This window comes from Nelusetta ayraudi, unplaced genomic scaffold (assembly GCF_046127955.1).
Source record: "Nelusetta ayraudi isolate G7.1 ecotype Tasmania unplaced genomic scaffold, CSIRO-AGI_Nayr_v1 ptg000259l, whole genome shotgun sequence".
Taxonomy (NCBI): Eukaryota; Metazoa; Chordata; class Actinopteri; order Tetraodontiformes; family Monacanthidae; genus Nelusetta; species Nelusetta ayraudi.
Genome location: NW_027466308.1, coordinates 21,643 through 41,644, shown reverse-complemented (window position 1 = coordinate 41,644; position 20,002 = coordinate 21,643). Strand labels below are relative to the sequence as shown.

The following is a 20,002-nucleotide window of genomic DNA, read 5'->3' as shown; positions in this document are numbered from 1 at the left end:
TAAAAAATTGGGGAAAAAAAGGGTTGGGAGGAGAGTGGAAGATCCGCTGTGGGTAAATGTAAGCTCCCAGTAACAAGAATACACACTTAAGAAAGTGAAATTCTACCTCAAGTTCAGCGTGATGCTGTTCAATGACACCGGAAGAGAATACATTTTTTAGTGTGCGCTGCATTACATATTTATTATTACAGGAACAGCTTCCTATTTATGATTTACAGGCTCCTCTTTCTAATGTCTGATTCTGACTTGCAACTTGTTCAGTGCAAGGTTCTGAAAAAGCACTAGCAACCAGCTGATCGTCTCTGGTTTGAGAAAAGAAGAAGAAAATAATCTTGACTGTTTTGCTTGGCTTTGTCGATAAAAATGAACAATGCCAGCCGAAGCTAGAACTAAATGCTTCTTCAGAGAGAGACACAGAAGGCATCTCTCGGAGCTGCGCAGTTCTCGACGAAACACACACACACACACACACACACACACACACACACACACACACACACACACACACACACACACACACACACACACACACACACACACACACACACAGGGGCTCCATTGTGTTGGCACAGGGGTTCATCTGAGGACAGCCACCATTCACACCACAGCAAGGCACAAAACTCATTTCATTCATGCAACTACGGGACCAGACAAGCAAATGCTGCCCAAAGCAGGCCAGGATGTTTGGGCAATTTGATTAGACTCAGAGAAAAAAAGAAGCAGAAAGTGGCAGCATGTCATTATTCATCCACTTGAAGGGGGGGGATGAGTAAGATCTAAGGAGGAGTGTTGTGCTGGGGATTTTCCCACCTGCTCGAATCCGTTCCTCTGAAACTCCTCGAAGCCAAAGATGTCCAAGACGCTGATTTCGAACGCGGGGTCACTGGAACAAAGGGCGAGCCGCAGATTACGGACATGAAAACAGAGATGACGGAGTCGCACACATCTCACGTTGGTGCCACGGGTTGATTTTTTTCACTTCTCTACAGCAGGAACTTGATTAATTTGCTGGGGATTTGGGGAAAAACCTTGGCGAGTTTAAAGTGGAATTAATCAAGGCACAACCCCCCCCCCCCCACACACACACACAACAAACTTTCCACAGAAAAAGGCGGAAAAAAGGGGGAGAACTTTGAGCGGCTGTGGAAACACAAACTGTGTAGATTAGCAAGGATTCTTTCACCCAGGTAAATAAATTCCTAGAAGTAAAAGTTCCTGGACATGTTAGTGGAAAAAGGGCTTAGGTCAAAAATACGCAGCAAACATCCAGCAGATGTTACTGGAGGTCATCAGAGTGATAAGGCTCTAATACGTCGACAATAACAAGGATCCTGTTGCCCCTAGTAGGACGGTGAGGTTTTGTGGGTGTGCGTCTCATCCACTCAACTATTTTTGAGCAAATTTGTACATTTTGTGGATTCATGTGATGAGTAAACTGGAAACTATGTGTCATTTCACAATAACACGGCTGTCGCTTTACAGGCTGCATAAGTGCACAGCCTCTTCTGTGTTGACAGAGTTACTTTAGTGGTGGCTTAGGCTGGGAAGTGATGCCTTTTTAACTCACATACCCACACAAAAACACACACACACACACACACACACACACACACACACACACACACACACACACACACACACACACACACACACACACACACACACACACAGGCCTCATGCCTTACCCCAGGCTGTCGTCCTGCCCCTGCAGGTAGTCGTTGGCGCTGTTGACCAGGTATCCGAAGAGACGTCCGTAGATCGCCTTGGCCAGCTGGTCCCTGTACTGCTCCGACATCTCCACCGTGTGGCGCCGAGTGATTGCGTCACCTGACGACAAAAAAGAGGCGATTACCTTTGGCCAGAAGTATAATTCCCCATCATCAGTCTTCCAATCAGACAGATTCAAGGCAACTTTGACTGTTTGTTTATGTATTTTATACAGTTCTAGAGCACGACAGGCATCCGCTTTGTACACTTTGCATGATCAAAGTTTGCAAAAAGAAAAGGAAAATGCCTACGTCAGAGGTTAAAGGTCAAATGTTCTTTTATTTGTCATTTCTTGGTACAAGTACAGAGAAATAAAATAGTGTCCTCCGAGGTTAAAAGCAGATGCGAAGTCAAACAAAATCAGTCAGAAATTAAATAAAAGGTTTGAAGCTGCAAATAAGAGCTATATCAATAGCAGATAAAACAAGAATCAGCCACATTAGTTAATAAAAAGTGCGGAGGGTCAAAAGTGCAGCAGAGTCTGAGTTCAGGGCTCTTGTGGTCAGTGGCAATCTCTTTAAACGCTGCAGTTTTCAGAAAATGAGGCACAGTTTGAATGGATCTAATCAAATAATATGAATTCTGTTTATTACCCAGTTACCAGGGAAGAAAATAACCCTTTTTTTTTTATGCCATTTTGTTTTTTTCATACCTTTTATGTACTGAACATCAGAGGTGAGGGCGGTGTTCAGGTCATTGGAGCACACCTGCAACATTCCAGAAACTGCAGAGAGGCGAGGCAGAGAGAAGAAAAACAAAAGAGAGCAATCAAACAATCAAAATAAAAGCATTGAACCGTAATGGCCATGACATAAGCACTGATATCATCCCGCAGCTCTTTCCCAGCTCTGGCGGTGATATCATGTTGCAACTTCCTGCATCCGCGGATCATTCCGGCTTAATCGATTAGCCACGCTGGCAGTGATTAGTCATCAGCCGCTCTCCTCAAGCCGTCGTCGTCTGAGCGGCGGAGTGAGGTGACAGCAGCCCGGCGTGGCCGCGCTGACATCGCCAGCCGTGACATCACGTCTCCTAGACGACGGCGGGGCCTCGTTCCCCGTTCTGGGGCCGCTGATGTCATTTGTTTACCGTCTCGCCGGGGGTCAGGGGTCGCAGGAGCACATGGAGCAGTTGCATAATGAGGGAGAGAGGGAGGGAGGCGGCGGACGAGGGTAAACAACCGACTTGCAGCCGCAGGGAAGCGTGTGTGGGTTTCAACAACAGCGCTGGGTTTACGTTTCAGCCGGTGGGGGGGACGAGCGGATCGCCGCTTGGCGAGGACGGACAAAACGTGGCGTCGAATTCTCGCCCCTGTGTGACTGCGAGTGGGGGGGGAGGGGGTGGGGGTGCGACGGCGGGCGCTGACCTCTCTCCAGCAGCTGCAGGTCAGAGGGGAAAGCTGTATCGGCATCTGTCAGCGCAGTAAAGCGGAGGTCCCCGAGATGGAGAACGGCGGAGAGCAGCGTGAACATGGAGTCGACCTCCTGGCGGGGAAGGAAGAAGAGGAGGAGGAGAGGAGGAGAGGAGAGTTACAAAACACAAACCCGTAAAAATGTGTTTCCGAGCCTTAAGGAAAAAAAACAACTATTCTTGTTTATTTCTGTGTTTGTGTATGTGTGTGTTGCGTCGGCTTTGATTTCTAATGAACAATCTTGACCCTCACGCCCCCATTTGGAACCAGGAGATATGACAGCAGATGCAATTGCAGGAGAAAATGGAATTTCTTTACGGTTAGCTGTTCAAAATAATGCAAAATAAGCAGTGTTGTCCTATTGTGCAGGTCTTAATAACACAATTACTATTGAGAAAAAAAAAATTCCTATCTACCATCACACCTCCTTCTTCTATCCATACTGTCTGACTCTCCGTTTCACTCCGCCCTTGAGTAAAGGACACTTAATGGGAACCACCACCACCACCACCACCACCACCACATCCCCCCACTCCACTGCTGTGAATCCGTGAGTGGGGGTGGGGGGTGTCTGAGACTGTGTGTGTGCATGTGTGTGTGTGTGAATATGTCTGCGTGCGCGCTCCCTCAAAGCAGGACGCTGGAGCTGATATCTGGGAGATAAACGCAGGCATTAGTCTCTGTCCGACACTCTATACGCAGGCAGAGGTGGAGGCCGGAATGAGAAAAGCCATGATGGGGAGTATTAATGACGATTGACCTCCAGGTCGGGACTGGGAGTCTTCCCCTGATTACACCGAGACAGAGACCAATGGGTGGTCTAGTGCTTCCACTGCTACTCCTCCTCCTCATCCACTCCCGCCACTCGGACTCTCTCTTCGCCTCTTCATCTGTCTCGAGCAGCGGACGCCGGCTCCCGTCCGGTGGCACCTCCTTCTGTATGGCTCCGCACCCTCTGTAGTGACTGCCGCTGGACACTCGCCGCTAACAAACGCTGACTGAGAGGCCAAGAATAGAAGCCGATAATGGGTTGGGGAACACGGAGGGTAGCGTGCAGAACACGGCGTGCTCCGTCAGCGGGATACAAATATACAGTCTTCTGACTGTGGTCACACGCTGTATTTGGGGCTTTAGATAGATAACGGGAGAGCACAACGAGCTCCCGATCAGGATTGCAAAAATTTCAAACCTTGTGGTTATGTGTCGGAGCAGAGCAGAGAGGCCTTGTGTCTGAATGAGGAATCGACTCGTTTATAGCGCTCACTGTCCCATAATAGAAAGAGGCTGGTTCCTTTTGCGGAAAGCGTTGAAGGTCTGAGATTCTATCCAGTTTTATATCTATAAACGAGTAACACTATTCTGTATGTTTAGCCCTCGGTTTACAATCTTAAGCATTGTTGAACCTTCCTCATATTTTGATACCTGGCTGAGGAAGCTGTCTGCCCGGAGAGAAGCACAAACATTTACAACGTCATTTATGCACTTCTTTACTCCTGTATGGTTTCGCGGTCCTGTAATTTGCCACTAGGGCTCCGGGTTTAACGGGTTTAATGTCACAACCAGCATCCAGAGGTGTCTGTTTGCTGTCATTTGCTGTTTATTGACACAGTGTCAAGAGAAGGAGGAGGAGGAGGAGGAGGAAGCGGCTTAACTGTTTAGGAAGAGGAGATTTGCATACATGAAAACCAGAAAGTGGAGAACAGCACAAACACGGCATGACGTCAGCTCCTACTCTTACGCTGCGAGTTCTGTACGTGGCACTTCCTCATTCCAGAAGTCAAACAAGATGGATTTTGTATAGATCTCCTTTAGATTTCTGTCATCCGCCTGCCCTCAAAACCTCCTTTCACCTCTTATGACTTTGCCACGCTGGATACCTGTTTGTTGAAGCCCAGTGCTCGAAGCGCCTGTTTGACTGCTGCCAGGCGTTCCCTGCTCTGGGTCGAGGCTTTGGCTACTCGAGGGTTTTCCCCTGGAAGGCCTCCACCGAGATATCTGGTGCAGGGAAACAAACACACGGAGCAGCAGGTTCAAGTTCAGGTTTCAGGGCTGTTAGGCTGAAAGTGAAAGACAAGCCAGGCTCGCGCTTCACAATTCGGTAATGACTCCAACGCGTAAATGCAGCACAAACACATCGGCTTGAAATCTAAAACCAGCCCCCTGTTCGGTGGCGGTACAAGCTCGTGTACCTGTGAGCCAGGACGTTGTTGAGGTAAAGTGCGCTGCTCTCCTCGGCGGAGAGACCTTCAGCCATCAGGTAGAAGATGCTGAAGCTGTTTTGCTGCGGACGCAGGTGGACCAGGCGAGACTTCTCCAGCATGTACGTGTATAGACGGGCTACGAAAAACATAATGTTGTGTTATATCATAGTTATACTACAATAAGTTCGTACGACGCTAAAAAAAAAAAAAAAAAAAAATGTCAAAAGGCAATTTGTGACCTAAACAGAGAATGTCTACGAGGTTAAATGAGGTGAATTTGCCTCTTCTGAAAAAAGCGCCACCAGGAAGACTAATGGGCTCTTACTGCCCCCTGCTGGTGTCTCACTATAACGTTCTTGAGCTGCGAAGGATTTAAAAAAACAAACTCTTCAAATTGCGGGCGTTCCCTGGTGTTTACACCATGCCTTCTAATATTTTAAGCTTAATGAACACATGTTATTCAGAGGGGAAAATAAATAAATAAATAGCAGAGTTAGGATTTGGATTTCACACAAGGTCACTTCACACGGAGTCCTCCAATGTCAGCGATCTAATTTACCTCTGAGCATCATTTTTGTCTTCTCACAGTACTGGATGGTCAGCAGCTTGATGAAGCGACTTGAGTTACTGTTCCTTAAAGTCTTGGCATGACCAAAGGCCTCCAGAATACAGTTAACCTGCATGTCACGGGGAAAGAAATTCAGGAAACATTTGTCATTAACGACACAGAATCCTCAAGAACAATTTTAACACACAGCGAATGTGCCTTTAGTTGTAATTACTAACAACAGTAGCTCTCTTCCATCTTTGGTTCAAATTTCAAAATTCATTTTCTGCTGCTTTCCATATTCTACCACTAGGTGTCAATACACATCCACTATGCGGGTACTGGGGATTTTTTTTATGTGTGCCGGTGTCCCAGAATGATCAGAGAGCAAGCTGACCCACTTATCTGCTACATAAGGATGACTTCATCGCTACGCGCTCCCTGGCAACGCGTTGCTTTGTTGTTTGATGGGGGAGACTGAGTGAGAGCAGAAAGTGAATCACATGTTCAGAACCGCCGACATGCTGCAGTCGGAACCGCAATGACTCGAGTGGGAGCAGTCAGCTGAACGCTGACCTAAATGACAGGTTGTGCTCCTCTTTGGCTCTGATTGATACTTGCGGCTTCTTTTCCTGATGAGCAACTCTTCTTCACGTCACGTCTAATCATCATACGCTTCTTGTTTGAATGTTTTCTCTGACTGTGTTTCTCTATTCATATGGTCTCATTTCATTTTAAGGTGAAGAAGGTGCTTTATTTGCACGGTTTGCATAAATCCAACAATTGCTCTGACTGCTGACTCATGTCAGTTATACCTTTGTAAAAAGCCACTGCCTCTGGGGAAAATGTGAGGCAGGTTGCATAAAACATTTTTTTTTTTAGCACAGAGATGATGATTACTTTGACTTACGTGCTTCATTCTGGGCTCGAGTGCAAAACCTTTGGGGCTTGAGCGAGCCGTCAGGTGTCTCACAATGTGTTTAAAGGCCTCCGTCTTCCCAGAACCACTTTCACCACTGGGAGGAGGATGCAGAAAAGTAATTACTAGTCATCGTCAAAATGAGAAAATGTGTGCATTTACAAGCTTTCATCAGCTCATTTGTTACCTTAGATAGCGGTTTTGCGGTTATTCTGGACAGCATTTGCTTTTCTTTTGTACTGTTGCTGTAAATTTCCCCAATGTGAGATTAATACATACATACACATTATTACACTACTTGTCGTGATATGTGAGGAGGGCTGATGCTGCTGCAGTGGCAGAATACCAGCTCCAGATTTTCATGCCCGGTCAGGGGCACCAAATACATGTAATACACACACGTAATTTGATTGAGAGGGGGTAAAACTGGGGCAAGCCCATGCAAATATGGGCAGAGCCTGCAAACCCCCTGCAGGAAAGCCCTCTTACCGAGGGAATTGAACCCTGGACCTTCATACTAACCCCTGCACCACGTTATTTTTTTCTCCCCCCCTCTCAAGAATGTGTGCAATGCATTCGTGATCAGGGTGTTTCCTTCATTCGTCACCTCGGTAACATCCCCTCCGGCCGGCTGACATCACCCCTCCGGGGAGCCCGTTTCTCATTTACAACATCTAGCGTCGCCCCCGCTGACCAGCGCTTTGCACGTGCTGTTGTCACCACCTTACTGGCACTGGGGGCATGTTCTGTTTTTTTTTTGTTTTTTTTTAATTTTGCGGACAGCTGAGAACGATGCGGAAACACCGAGCAGATGGCTCGGGGAAGGTCAGGAGCCCTCACTAATGACCGCAGAGTGCCGCGGTGCTGTTTGTCTGTCTGTAGGCGTGTCTCTGTGTTTTCTATTAACGGGACTGCTGAGGAGGGTGAAGTCCAAAGGCCTTTCCCATGTCTTCTCATTCAGCAGTTTTTATTAGATTTCAAGGGCATTTTGCGCAGCCCTGGTCTCTGGGGGGTCATGGCCACTGATTGCATTTAAGCATTTAGGTGTGTGTGTGTGTGTGTGTGTGTGTGTGTGTGTGTGTGTGTGAGGTTCAGTGCTTGTTAGGGAATTGTGGCATCTGATTGCCTTTAAACATGAAGCCATGTATGTTTTAGGAAATAAAGAGTAACGGCAATCCTTTTGAGCATTTATTACACATATAATCAGTATCAGACCTCTTCCTTCCTGCCCTCTACTAATTTGCTCTTTGTCCAAGCCAGTTAGACATTTGCCTGCAGTGTTAAGCACTGTGGGTTGCACATGTTGTGTATGAGCAGTGCTATATAAATAAAGTTTATTATTATTATTATTATTATTATTATTATTATTATTATTATTATTATTATTATTATTATCATTAAACAATAGCCAATCACTTATTCATGTCACTGGTTCAGATAGTGAGAGCCAACAGTGACTTCATCTGGCTTCCCGATTTGGCAACAGGGCAACTAGCACTGCTAGTGAGTATTTTGGCCATTAGTGCCACTAGTGGGCCCCTTGAACTGCACTAGTTATCTACGAAAGCCAAAAGTGTTTGTTTCCGTTAGTACTACCAAGTAAAGAGCAAACAGGTTTAAGACAGAGAGCCCTGATGCCATAAAAGCCGCGTTTAGACTGCCAGCCAAAATCCAATTTTTAGCCCATCAAGATCGAAATGGATGGCTCTTTTGTAGTCTGAACAGTCACAAATCACATGAAGTCCGATTTTTGCAAAATGGGTTGGAACCATCTTCGGGAGGTAGTTTCAAATCGCATTTGGACAGATGCGTCTCAGTGTGAACAGCTCCAAACACACCGATCAGTTTTGACTGTCCGTCACGTCACTCTACGCGACGAAAGACCCAATGCGTCAGACCACTGGAACGTGACAGAGGAGGAAACTTATTGCCTCATCAGTCTGTGGGGAGATAGCTCCATTCAAGCCAAGCTCCAGGGCATGTAACGCAACAAGTGCCGCAATTATATGATGTCCCACTACACGCGGTGGACGACACCTCTGCTCCGACTTCGTTGCTACAGTAACCTGTCAGATCGGTCAACAATGTGGCCCAATCCGAACAGAGCCAGATCCCATTTGGACACTTGCTAAAAACAGTGTCGACAGATATTTAGCCCCAAAAATCTGAGAATCTGAGAAGGAATCTGATTTGAATCAGATTCGCCTGCTGTCTGAACGCAGCCAAAGACACAAACAGGCCCTAATAAAGAGGAGGCTTGAATGAATGAGAAACAAGACAAACAAGGAAAGCATTGCATTGGCTTTATGTACACAATGTCCTTGGTTGTTGGTGAATGCCTTGGTGCGGGTGTGTGTGTGTGTCACAGAGTGTGTAAGTGAGATAAATAGCCTGTGGTCAGGATGCATTAACGCTGCCAGATTGGTTACAAGTCAGTGAGAATGCCAGTGCAGAGCCGGAACAAGATTTAATTGGGACGAGGAAGTTGCCCGCAGCACACAGCGCCGCAGCGAAGCTCCAACCATGCGGAACGTCAACAGGTCTGAGCCTCAGCGTGGAGCAGGTGCGCGTGGCCAGGTTGCCGAGCGACGGGCAGGTGGGCAAGCTGAGTCAAATTATGGACAGCTTTTTGCGATCACACGGGGGTTTATTTGTGTGGTTTAATGACGGTACTTTACCTCAGGATGAAACACTGCGGGTGCCTCTCCTGCAGCATCATGTGGTAGGCCCTCTCCGCCGAGGAGAAGATGTGAGGTGGCAGTGACGAGCACAGTCGACCCGTGGAGCTCAGGTACAGCTGACTCACCTGAAAGACGAGGAGAAACCCGTCGGGACATTTGATCGCTGATTATGTCACCTGGATACACGCAAGCAAGACAGCCAGCGAGGCACCATTCTTTATCTTTATCTTTATTTTTCATCCAGGAAACGTGGATGTCCTGCATATTAAGCCCTCTGCTTACAGCCTCTTGCATATATCCTGGGTTTTGGCTTTATGCAAAACTGATGCTGGACCTTCCACCCAAGCGAAATGGTGTCAGAGGGTGGAGCAGACACTGAGATGGCTGGGGGGGTGGGGGTGGGGGGGGGGGGTTGCCAAGAAACTGGGAGAGAAAACGGGGTGTGATGTCATAAAGTGACAAATTGAAAATTCCTGGAGGACTTTTTCGCACTTAGTTTCCAAGAGGGGAGCAGACAAGAGACAAAAATTCTACCTTTTCACTTCTGAAGAGTACACAGAAAGCCTAAGGAATAAAAACTACAGGAGTGAATTTTTCATAGTAAAAGGATCTTTGCAGATAGACGTGTTGGAAGTGTTTTCACCTCCTCCCACCAAATCCAAAGTGTCTCAGACATGAGCCTCTGTGAGTTTGTGCTAGACTCCTTTGATCCCTGCCCAAAGGCGTCCCCGAGCGGAGCTGAAACACACCACGTCAGTATTTAACCAGCTTCTGATGAGGCTCGATCACCCCATTGACAGCAACGATCCGCCCCACCAACCAGCCAAAGACGTTAAAAACCTGACGGGTGTCCAGTCTGGCAGCGCCGCTGAGCGACGGGCCATTTGACAGAGGAGTGGGAGCGACTGGCCGTGGTCCCGCTGAGCGCAGAGGGCGACAGACAGCGAGCAGGTCGCAAATGTCGTGACATATGTTCTCTAGGGAGTGACTCCTCCCGGCTCCTACGCACCCTCTGCGGGGTACAGATGCCTGGACGGACATGAATGGAACAGCTGGAGGGGTCTTGGCTCCGTACCGTAATGGCAGGAGAAGATATTTTTTTTATTCATGCAAGGGTCTCCTGCAACAAGCGTAATTTTTTTTTCAGCCTCCCAGTATTTTAAGCAAGGGTGGAGGTAGTGTTACGATAAGGAGGCCAGTTTCATGAGTGTGCATACGTAACGAGACGGACCTTCCTGCTATCTCTCTCCCCGAGCTGCTGCAGCACGGCGCCGCGTATCACTAACAGGAAGGCTGCATTATTTATTAGCCTCAAGGTCCATTTCATCTCTTCGTGTCCTGCTCATTATGCAGCAAACGCGGCTCATTTATAGTAAGATCCCGCGTGCAGAATGCGGCCCTTCAAATGCGAGCCCGCATGTATTATGCAGGGATTACGGTGCGTCGGTCTGGGACTTGTACAGTAAGAGACTCTAGCACCCAGCAGCACTGAGAGCCTGTGTGTCAAAAATAAACTGATGCTTACCAAAGTGGAATAGATGGGCAGCTCCTTGTTTGGATTGACCAGCAGAAGTATATGCCCGATGTAAGTCTATAAATGAGAGATTGAAAGCAAACAAATGAAATTTAGTCACATGAGTTGTTTCGGGGTTATAATCCGCCTGTGCTGTATTTTACCGGGACAAACACACAGGAGGCGGACTGAGGGGGGGGGTTAATTACTTGCAGATTGCCGGCGGCCGATGCTGACCTGAAAATATCTGTCCCACACTTTCCTGGAGATCAGTATTCATGGCTGTGACAACCTACATTAGCATAAACTTATGGTAATCTCACGGCAGAGGAAGGTCAGAGAGGAACCGTCGCTGATGACCTCAGCAGTGACATTTGTCCAAAGGAATTGACCGGAAAAAAAAACCTAACCCAGGCACAGGACGTTTAAAACCCTAGGCTATTTAGATAAAAAAAAAAAAAAACATCTTCTGGAGTTTAATACCTTCCATCCAGCTGCTGACTACCTTTCCATTGCAAAGAAAATCAGCCTGGAGCTTGATGAAGATGCAGAAGTCATCGCAACATTGCATGGGCAAGCACATACCCGACTAATTTACAGAAATGATTCATAACACAAAAGAAATTTGTCAGGCTTAGCCACCTCTTCTAAACAATCATCTCCCTTTGCCCCTCTATTCGAAAAACTTAACATTTCGTCAATTTATGACATTAATACCCTTCAATTCTGCATATCTATTTATAAATGCATTTACCCTCCACATTTGCTCGCTAAAACCTTTCATTCTAAAAATACAAGACAGGCCGTAGTTTTAAGTCTTGACTGAAGTCCTATCTAATACATCAAGACTCTATTGCTTCTACTTAATTATTTCACTTTCACTCTTAATTTTTTACTTTTTTTGTCTTATAATATGGTATCTGTTCTATTGTTGTTGTTTGAATTTTGAGTATTCTATTTTATTTGTTATTTTATCTTTATTTTTGGGAAAGTCTCCTTGAATAAGCCCATTTTGGGGGTTTTACCTCTCGAGCACTTTCTGTATAATTGTTTGTTTTTTTAATCTATGAATTGTTTCTGTATTATGGTGCAAATAAATAAAATAAAAATACAATTAAAAAGAAACATTATCTGCTGTTCCATCTTATGGTTCTGATTCAAGGTTGCAAGTCCAAAAATCGAGTTTAAAAACAGACTTTGATATATGATATGCCTACAGATTAAAGGCATATGATGCCTAATCTCAATGTTCAATGTTCAATGTTATTCTGCACACCAACAGTGAAGCCTTGCCCAGTTATCTCCTTCTTTTTTGGTGGTACGTGTGCCAGTAAACCTACCAGTACTCTGCTCTGTCCTATTCTGGTAAACTGGCCTTTGACTCCTGACAGAAGGCAGGAAGGAGAGAACTCATCAAAGCCCCTTCTCTGCCCACCCTGCTGGGAGCATATGGACCATTCACCGTCTTTGTCCTCGCCACGTCTCTGCCTGATGAGACTCTCCCCTGAAATGTCGTTTGAAGTCATCATGTTAGGACCTTAGGTGTAAATCTATTAGGACTATTATTGTCTTCAGACATGCTGCATGTCTTTTACCTGTAATAACACAGGATTTCAGACACTGGAAGACGTGGCCCACATCCCCTCTGATGGTTGCCCTCTGCGACCGGCCCTCCTTCCCTTTCAACACTTCTTTCAAATAGACTGAAACCCATCACTATGGCTTCCAATAAATTCTCTATTCTTAATCCACCAATCTACCACCACTTATTGTCCTCCCTGTATTTTTGGTGCGATTCCCCCTCCGCCCCCTGCTGGGGCCGACCCTACTGCCTGCCCACCCCATCTGGGTTAATGACCGACTATTACTGCCTCTTCACAGACAAACGGGGAGCATTGGATAGCTTCCACATTGATCTGGTTCCAGCCTCCATAGGACCCGGTCCCTGTAGAGAAGAATGGGCCGGGCTCGTTTTATCAAAGGGGAGGAGAAAATGGGCCAAAAATATGGCGCAATTGTTAGGAAATGCAGGTATTTTACGGCTGAATGTTCTGGAATGGATTCTTCCCACATAGAGTATCGATTGGTTATGGCATTGATTTTGCTATTGCCACCAGTGTGTTGCGGAGAGGCATTGATATAGAATTAAATGTCTCACAAGTGACGCGAGCAAAACTGGTAAGAAACATGTGTATAACACATATAAAAAAATAACAGACACCAAGCCAACTGTGGCTTAGAGAGCTGGAAAGGTCCTCGGGCACAATGGGCAACAGAGCGAAAAGGCTCAATGTTGGATTACACTGTAGCAGAGGCTGAAAATGTGACATGATCCACGCATTCATACATTCCAAGTCTGCAACCGATGACAAAACTCTGCTTATGAATAATCCATAATGGTCCCATCGCTCTCGAGAGAGCGCATCCATATTTCAATAAATCCCTGTGTTCTCTGTGTGTGTGTGTCTTGTGGTTCTGGTGCAAGTTTAACGTCGGGCGAGATTCCCATTGTTTCGGCCTTACGTAGATTTGGTCGTTGCCGAAGCGCTTCTGCATCTCGTAGAGCAGGCTGCTGTCCGTCAGCTCGCTGAGGGACGCCAGGTCATCATTGGGAGCCGGCGGCATCAGCTTCACCTGAGTGACACACAAGGTGAGGGTGTGAATGAACACGCAGGCAGTCAAATGTGCAATTTCCGTGTCATTCTTATTCTCATTGAGGATTTTTGAAGGATATTGGCCAAGAACCTACAGCATTTTTTTTTTTTTTTCAGTCTTGTGCAATTTTGCGTTCTTTTGTCACGCCTCCTGCCTCTCAGCTAAACAAAGACTTGAATGAAATACCTTCATCTCAAAGGACCGGCTCCAAATCATTGCAATTAGGCAGCCTGTGATCGCTCGAGATAACACCAAGGACAAATGAGGGTGACGATGACACAGACCTGATATGAGAAACCTGGCTCTGGTGATTTGTATGAAATTGCGAAAGAAGAAGAAAATAAAATCTAATGTCTCACAAAATGGGCTGAGCAGCTCAACAGTTTTATCTGGAACCCACAGAGCCGGAGCCTAATTTGGAAAAAGACAAAATCTCCAAAAATTTTAATGAATGCCCAAGTTTCGTTTGATGTGTCTCACATCCCTTCATCATTTATGATGTGAAATGCAATGCAACAAATGTTGTTCCCCTCCCCGCCAGCATTGGGTAACAGTTATGTTCTTCCTCATAGTTTCTGTTTTGCTCTCGCTATTACGGTTACGAAAGCACCAACCTGCTCCAGTTTGCTGCTTCCAGAGCCGAAGGGGCCGTCCAGGCCATTGTCCTGTGACGGCTGCCGGCTCAAGGCTCCACCTGCCTCTCTGAACATGGCACACTTCTCCAGCAGACTGTCCTGCTTAGATATGGAGAGGCCCAGAGGGTTCCTGGGGGACAGATGGGATGAGGAAGAGTCCATTAAGACGCGGCAGATAAGAGGCAGCGGGAAGCAAATTCGAGAGTAAAAACGTAGATAACGCGCTGCGAAGATTAGAGGCGTTTAATCGCTTAAAATCGTCAGGCGACAGTTCTGGAAGCGAGCACCCACAGGTTCTTCACTGGCGTGTTGATGTCGTGCGAGCCGCCGTCATAGCGCCGGTCGGCGGACGGCAGGGGCACCGAGGGGTCCGTCAGCCTCTGCAGCCAGCTCTCCTCCGCCCTCAGGAGCAGGTCAGCGATGGCCTCCGACGCAGCAATGTCTGGTGGGAGGACGGATTGCATGAGGAATTATCAACATAGCAGCACGTGTTAGCCTTCTGTTTACAGCCTCCAGCTATAAGGTTCGGTGGTAGTGCCTTGCTGAAACTGATGCTTGGTCGGATCCTTCACATCATTTGGAATGGGAACTAAGAAACAATCAAACAATGCGGCTGATTGGCAGGTGATCAGTGAGGTATTTTTTGACTTTTGTGACATCACGAAGGGCTTGTTTTTTAACGTCTTTAAAAAAAACAGAGGAAAGTTAGGGCTGCTTATTTTGGACCCTGAGGACCACCACCTTCAACCAACTGTCACAACCAATCAGAAACATTCCTCCCTTCTTTTGTCTTCTGCCACGTCATACCGTGTACCACCCCCAGCTGATGACCCTGTTCTGGTTCACTTAATGCGAAGCCCACCCGTAAATCAGTCCAGCTGTGCTTAAGTGCGAGTGGGACTCGGGTTCCCCCTCCCCGTGTCTGTAATGAGGTCTAACAGGCCACAGGGGAGCCGGATGGCTTCATTCTGTCCTTTTACTTCCGCGTGACTGACAAGCCCCTCGACTCGCATCGCTATCGCTCGCTCGGCCTCAAGTCAAGTGAGGGGGGAGCGAGGTTGGGGGGAGGGGGGGATGTGTCAGTCTCAGCGGACTTGTCTCACATCTCTTCCAAGGCCACTGGCTCGGAGGAGATATTGATTGAGGCTGCCGCGCGGCAGTCAGAGGTGAGATAAAGCCGCGGGAGTAAATGGCAGGAGACGGTTTGAAAGACTTTGGCCGGCGATGAAGACGTCGGGAACCCCGTCAGTGGCTACACGTCGTGTCACTAATAGCCCGATTCAACCGGTGGTCTTATTATTCTGCTGTGGAGATTAAAATGCAGACAGCGGGACTGGATTTCTCAACATCCCTCAGCAATGTGACAAAAGCAGAGGGAAGCATTACAGTGCAATTACCTTAAAAGGGTAATAATTAAAGTCGCAATCAAATAATGACAATGTGGCTGCTCCAGTGGGCGGCTTATTCTATAAAGATATGTAGGCAAATTTGTATAAACCTCGCCCACGTATTCAATCAGCGCAAGGACTGCTGTCAACATAATGTGTGGTGTATCTTTAACTAATGAACTGCAGACACATTCATTAGCAGCTTGATCTATTGTTGTGTGCCCAGCCTTGCGATTGCTGCAGTAAAAGACGAGCTTCAGTCAAATTGCTGGTTTGAGACTCTGCCTTGAAAGCCGATTCTCTACTGGCTACTACCACGACTGGTTTTCCACTGTGTGTGTGTGTATGTGTGTGTGTCTTACCTGAGGGTTTGTCTTGGTTGCAGTTGAGCAGAGTCGGGTTCGCTCCGCGTCTGAGCAGCTGGCTGACGATGCTCGTCTGTGTGCGGCGGGAGAAAAAAAAACAACCACATCCATTTTGATCAGATCAGAGTTTATTCTCAGCGTCGTCAGCACGAGAACACAAAACATCTATTCCTGGACGCACTTCCTGGACTCTGTACTCCATGTCAACGTTCAAAGCGGACGCTGCGCTCAAGGCCGTATTCGCAGCTCGGGGGTCAAATGTAGATGTTGAATTTGAACAGATGATAAAAAAAAAAAGAGTGTGACACATGAGAAGAGCTGTCCAAGTGTTTCCCCTGACTGAAGAAAAGCCTTATTAATGAGCCTCTCTCCTGACACATGTCACAGTTGCAGGAACCCTGCTGTCATCCACCCTCATTTCTTTCCAGAGTGACGCGTGATGGCTGGCACCTCCGTGCTCCATTATGCCTTGAATTTTAGTTTCGATCGAGCTTCTCCCTATTTTCAGATCCTTATTCTCTATCCCCGACTGTGGATCCCAGACAATGGAGCAGCTATGAATAAGAATTATCAGTCCTCATTTGTAATTCTTAAGAAATGACAGCACTAAATATCATCTTTGAACAGTTTTACAATGATTCTAGGGGACGCCGAGTAATACTGTCACTTTTCCGCACTTGCTGCTGCATGGATTGTATCTTCCTGCTAAAAGTAATGACTTCAAAAGGACCTCATGTAAAAACAAAGCAGCCGTGAGACGATCTAACCCTCACCTGGCTGGGTGTGTTGCCACTTATCTGGGAGGGATATCAATGCCCTTTGTGACATCACAAGTGAAGGATTTCCAAAGCCATGTCATTGACCACCCACTTTCTCAAAAGTGGAGCATGGAGATTTTTGAAGAGCTTTTTTCACAGGCTAGAGACACACATTGGAAAACCATTTATATAATACAGGGTGTCCAGAAAATTTGACATCACTTCGCAGGCCAATCATTTTGGCAATTCTTGTTGAAATAACCTCACATTTTCACAGAATGTACAGAAACAGATCAAGATTTTATATTTAATATTTTGATTTTGCTCTATTTTCAGGTTGAGCCATGCCGTTCACTCCCAAAGTGAAGTCATTTTGGGTCCTGGAATATGCTCACACACAGTCACCCAGTTGTGACACGGCACACCCAGTTGACGTGTGCTGTTTCACAGGCGGTGCACATATTGAACACTTGTGAAATCAGTCTCATAATAACCTTAGGATGTTCAACATCTAAACTGTTCAATTTCATGGAGCAAGACTTAGTATTTTTCAAGATAATTGCTTTTAAAATGATGTCAATCTTTTGGGACACCCTGTTTATTTTACGCCAATTTTTAAAAATTCTCCTCTGCAAGAATAACAAATGCGTTTCTCACTGCAGTTCGAAACCCATTGCCATTGTCTGAAGATTTACTTTTTTTGCTGGGGAATAAGACATCATCTTCTGCGGCAGTGGGGAGGATGAGTCAGCACATTTCAGCCGACAGAATGTGACATACATCGACAGCTGTTTGACCAGTGGGTCCACAGCATCTCCCCTGCCCACAAACCCCAGTCAGCTGCACTCACACCCTATAAATACAGGCGGTGCGACTGGGGAGGGGGGGCAGGGAAAAGGTGCACGGGTGCATTGGGATCATTGAGGACAGCGTGACCTCACCGCTGAGACGCAGTAGATCCACAAGAATCGAGCAAGAGACAAAAACGTCCTTTAAAAAGAGTTTGACAGACCAAATATTAACATTAAAGAACGTTTGTGTAAGTTCTCTTCACAAGCACTTATGAGCAGAAATGAACAATTTAATCTCCATTCCGCTGGGGTTGCATTTTAACGTTCTGTCATCTTTGTTTAAAAATCCCATAGAAAAAAAAAAAAAAAAAATCCAATCAGGCCCTCAGGAGAGCGCGACTTGAAAAGCCTCGAGCCCGGAGCCCGGCCCTGGCGCTTATCTCGAGAATGAGAGAGGAAAGCTTAATTAGCCGCGGTAATAGGGTCATACGTCTTCTTTAAAGGGTCGCATGCCGTGCTGCGAAGGGCTTCTCCGGGTTTACTGTGGCAGCTCGTGTTACGGCTGCCGGCAGGTGTTTCCAGGCAACAGTTTGCTTGTGCCTCATTCAAGCGAAAGAATAAAAAAAGCTCCCAGCGCAGATACTGCCGGCATTACCGCAGCCGGATGCACGCACTCGTCTTGAACCGGTCGCGCCGCGCATTACTGACATGTCAGCGTCGAGGCCGGGCATGTGGGAACGGTGACAGCAGGGGGAGTACAGAGGGGGGCTCGGGAAGTAGTTGGTATGCAGAAGTGAAGCTGGGGCACCGGCGAGGAGGCGACGGCCGAGGTGATTTAGCGTTGCGGGAGAGGGCCGATCGATTCTCCGATTCCCCCGACTGCCATTCCAAAGTCAGGCGCACTCACTTGCGCGCGCGAGAAGCAATTATTCACACGGGAAGCATGAAAGCACAGAGAGATGCAAGCAAGGCATTGTTCCATTCTGAGACTTTTCTTTTTTTTTTTTGTACATCTTGATTTTGCAGCAAAATCCGAGTGCTGGATCTTTATGAATGAAAAGAGAAATGCAGCTCAGAGCAACAGAGGAGAAAAAAACTCAGTGTAGTGCGGGGAGAAGAAGAAGGAGAAAAAAAACCCCATGCCTTTAGGGTAGAAGAACCAAAGATGTGGAGAATGAATAAATTGTCTTTGTCAGCAGCTGAGCACACAGCGCAGAAATGTAATTAAATATCTTGTTGGGTCAGCAAGAGCTAAACGTGATCACTTCCTTTGCTTCCCAGCTTGGACCCTTTCCAAATCCGCCAAATCAACAGTGTGCCCCTGCTGCCGCCGCCACCGCCACCGCCCCATCAGGAAATCAATCTCCTCTCTTCAAGGAGGGACCATTAGACTCCAAACCCGAAATGTCTTGTCTCTCTGCTCCAGGAGTTTCCTGATCAATAAGCCCAAAAAAAGAGCAGTTTATCAGAGTGCCTTTATCAGAGCGTGTGCACGCCGCCCCCGAGGTAAAACCCGCCGGAGACACACCCCACAGAATCCATAACTCCCTCATTATGTCATGAGACGACGCTAATGCGAGTGGATCGATGCAGCAGGATGTCTTCAAATCAAGTGACCTCTCCATCCACTCTCGCTGACTAACTTCTGACAGCGCGCCGAGCGGCTGCGGATTACCTGTCCGTATTTGGAAGCCAGGTGGAGCGGGGTCCAAAAGTTGCCATCGGCGGCCTGGGGGTCGGAGCCGTTCTCCAGCAGCACGGAGGTCACCTCTCTGTAGCCGCTGGCACAGGCTATGTGGAGCTTTCAGAGGAGAAGAACAAAGATTAGGTTGCGATATCGACAAAGGCAAAGCATCCAATGGTGAGAGGTGGCTTAAAGCGGACTCACCAGAGTGACCCCGTCCTCATTGGGCTGGCTGAGACTCGCACCCGTTGCCAAAAGCTGCTTAACGTCAGACATCATGGTGCTGGCCCTCTGCATCTTCATGGTGTGCATGGAGGCCATGTCCACGCCTGAGTGACGCACAAGAGGTTGTGTCCGTGTTAGAGCAGGATCTCATGGGCAATAACAACACTAATAATATTGATAATAACAATAATGATGATAACGTATGCTTCTCAAAGAGTCTAACTTTTTTGTCAGAATAGGAAATCACAGTCATTCGCAGTCCCACATTATGCAGAAACACAGCCATATGTGTCTCCGGCCTGGTCAGTGAATTCCCCACAAAGCAAAGAAGTTCAGCCACCTTTCAGAGGGTGTGTGTCAAAACACTGTTCTGGAAATAGGGCCGATACCACTTCCAGTCGTCTATCTCTTTCCAAACATGAAAGGGCTAAAAGTGTCATTTTTAGCAGGAAACCAAGGACA

General features: G+C 47.0%; 1 protein-coding gene across 3 annotated transcripts in view; it reads right to left on the bottom strand.

Annotated features, from left to right (window-relative positions):
• myo16 (myosin XVI) overlaps nt 1–20,002 on the bottom strand; it is a 73,515-nt gene that overhangs the window by 32,707 nt on the left and 20,806 nt on the right. For all 3 annotated transcript variants that reach the window (XR_012925780.1, XR_012925779.1, XM_076017095.1), the window contains exons 6-21: nt 19,520–19,644; nt 19,307–19,432; nt 16,080–16,155; nt 14,621–14,771; nt 14,309–14,459; nt 13,563–13,673; nt 11,052–11,117; nt 9,524–9,651; nt 6,837–6,942; nt 5,939–6,056; nt 5,368–5,515; nt 5,056–5,173; nt 3,134–3,251; nt 2,420–2,491; nt 1,686–1,827; nt 811–883 (exon numbers count right to left, since the gene is read on the bottom strand). Coding sequence is in view for 1 of the 3 variants with exons in the window: in XM_076017095.1 (XP_075873210.1) it covers nt 811–883; nt 1,686–1,827; nt 2,420–2,491; nt 3,134–3,251; nt 5,056–5,173; nt 5,368–5,515; nt 5,939–6,056; nt 6,837–6,942; nt 9,524–9,651; nt 11,052–11,117; nt 13,563–13,673; nt 14,309–14,459; nt 14,621–14,771; nt 16,080–16,155; nt 19,307–19,432; nt 19,520–19,644 (1,829 nt within the window). In the remaining 2 variants the exon portion in view is untranslated. The remainder of the gene's footprint in view (nt 1–810; nt 884–1,685; nt 1,828–2,419; nt 2,492–3,133; nt 3,252–5,055; nt 5,174–5,367; nt 5,516–5,938; nt 6,057–6,836; nt 6,943–9,523; nt 9,652–11,051; nt 11,118–13,562; nt 13,674–14,308; nt 14,460–14,620; nt 14,772–16,079; nt 16,156–19,306; nt 19,433–19,519; nt 19,645–20,002) is intronic.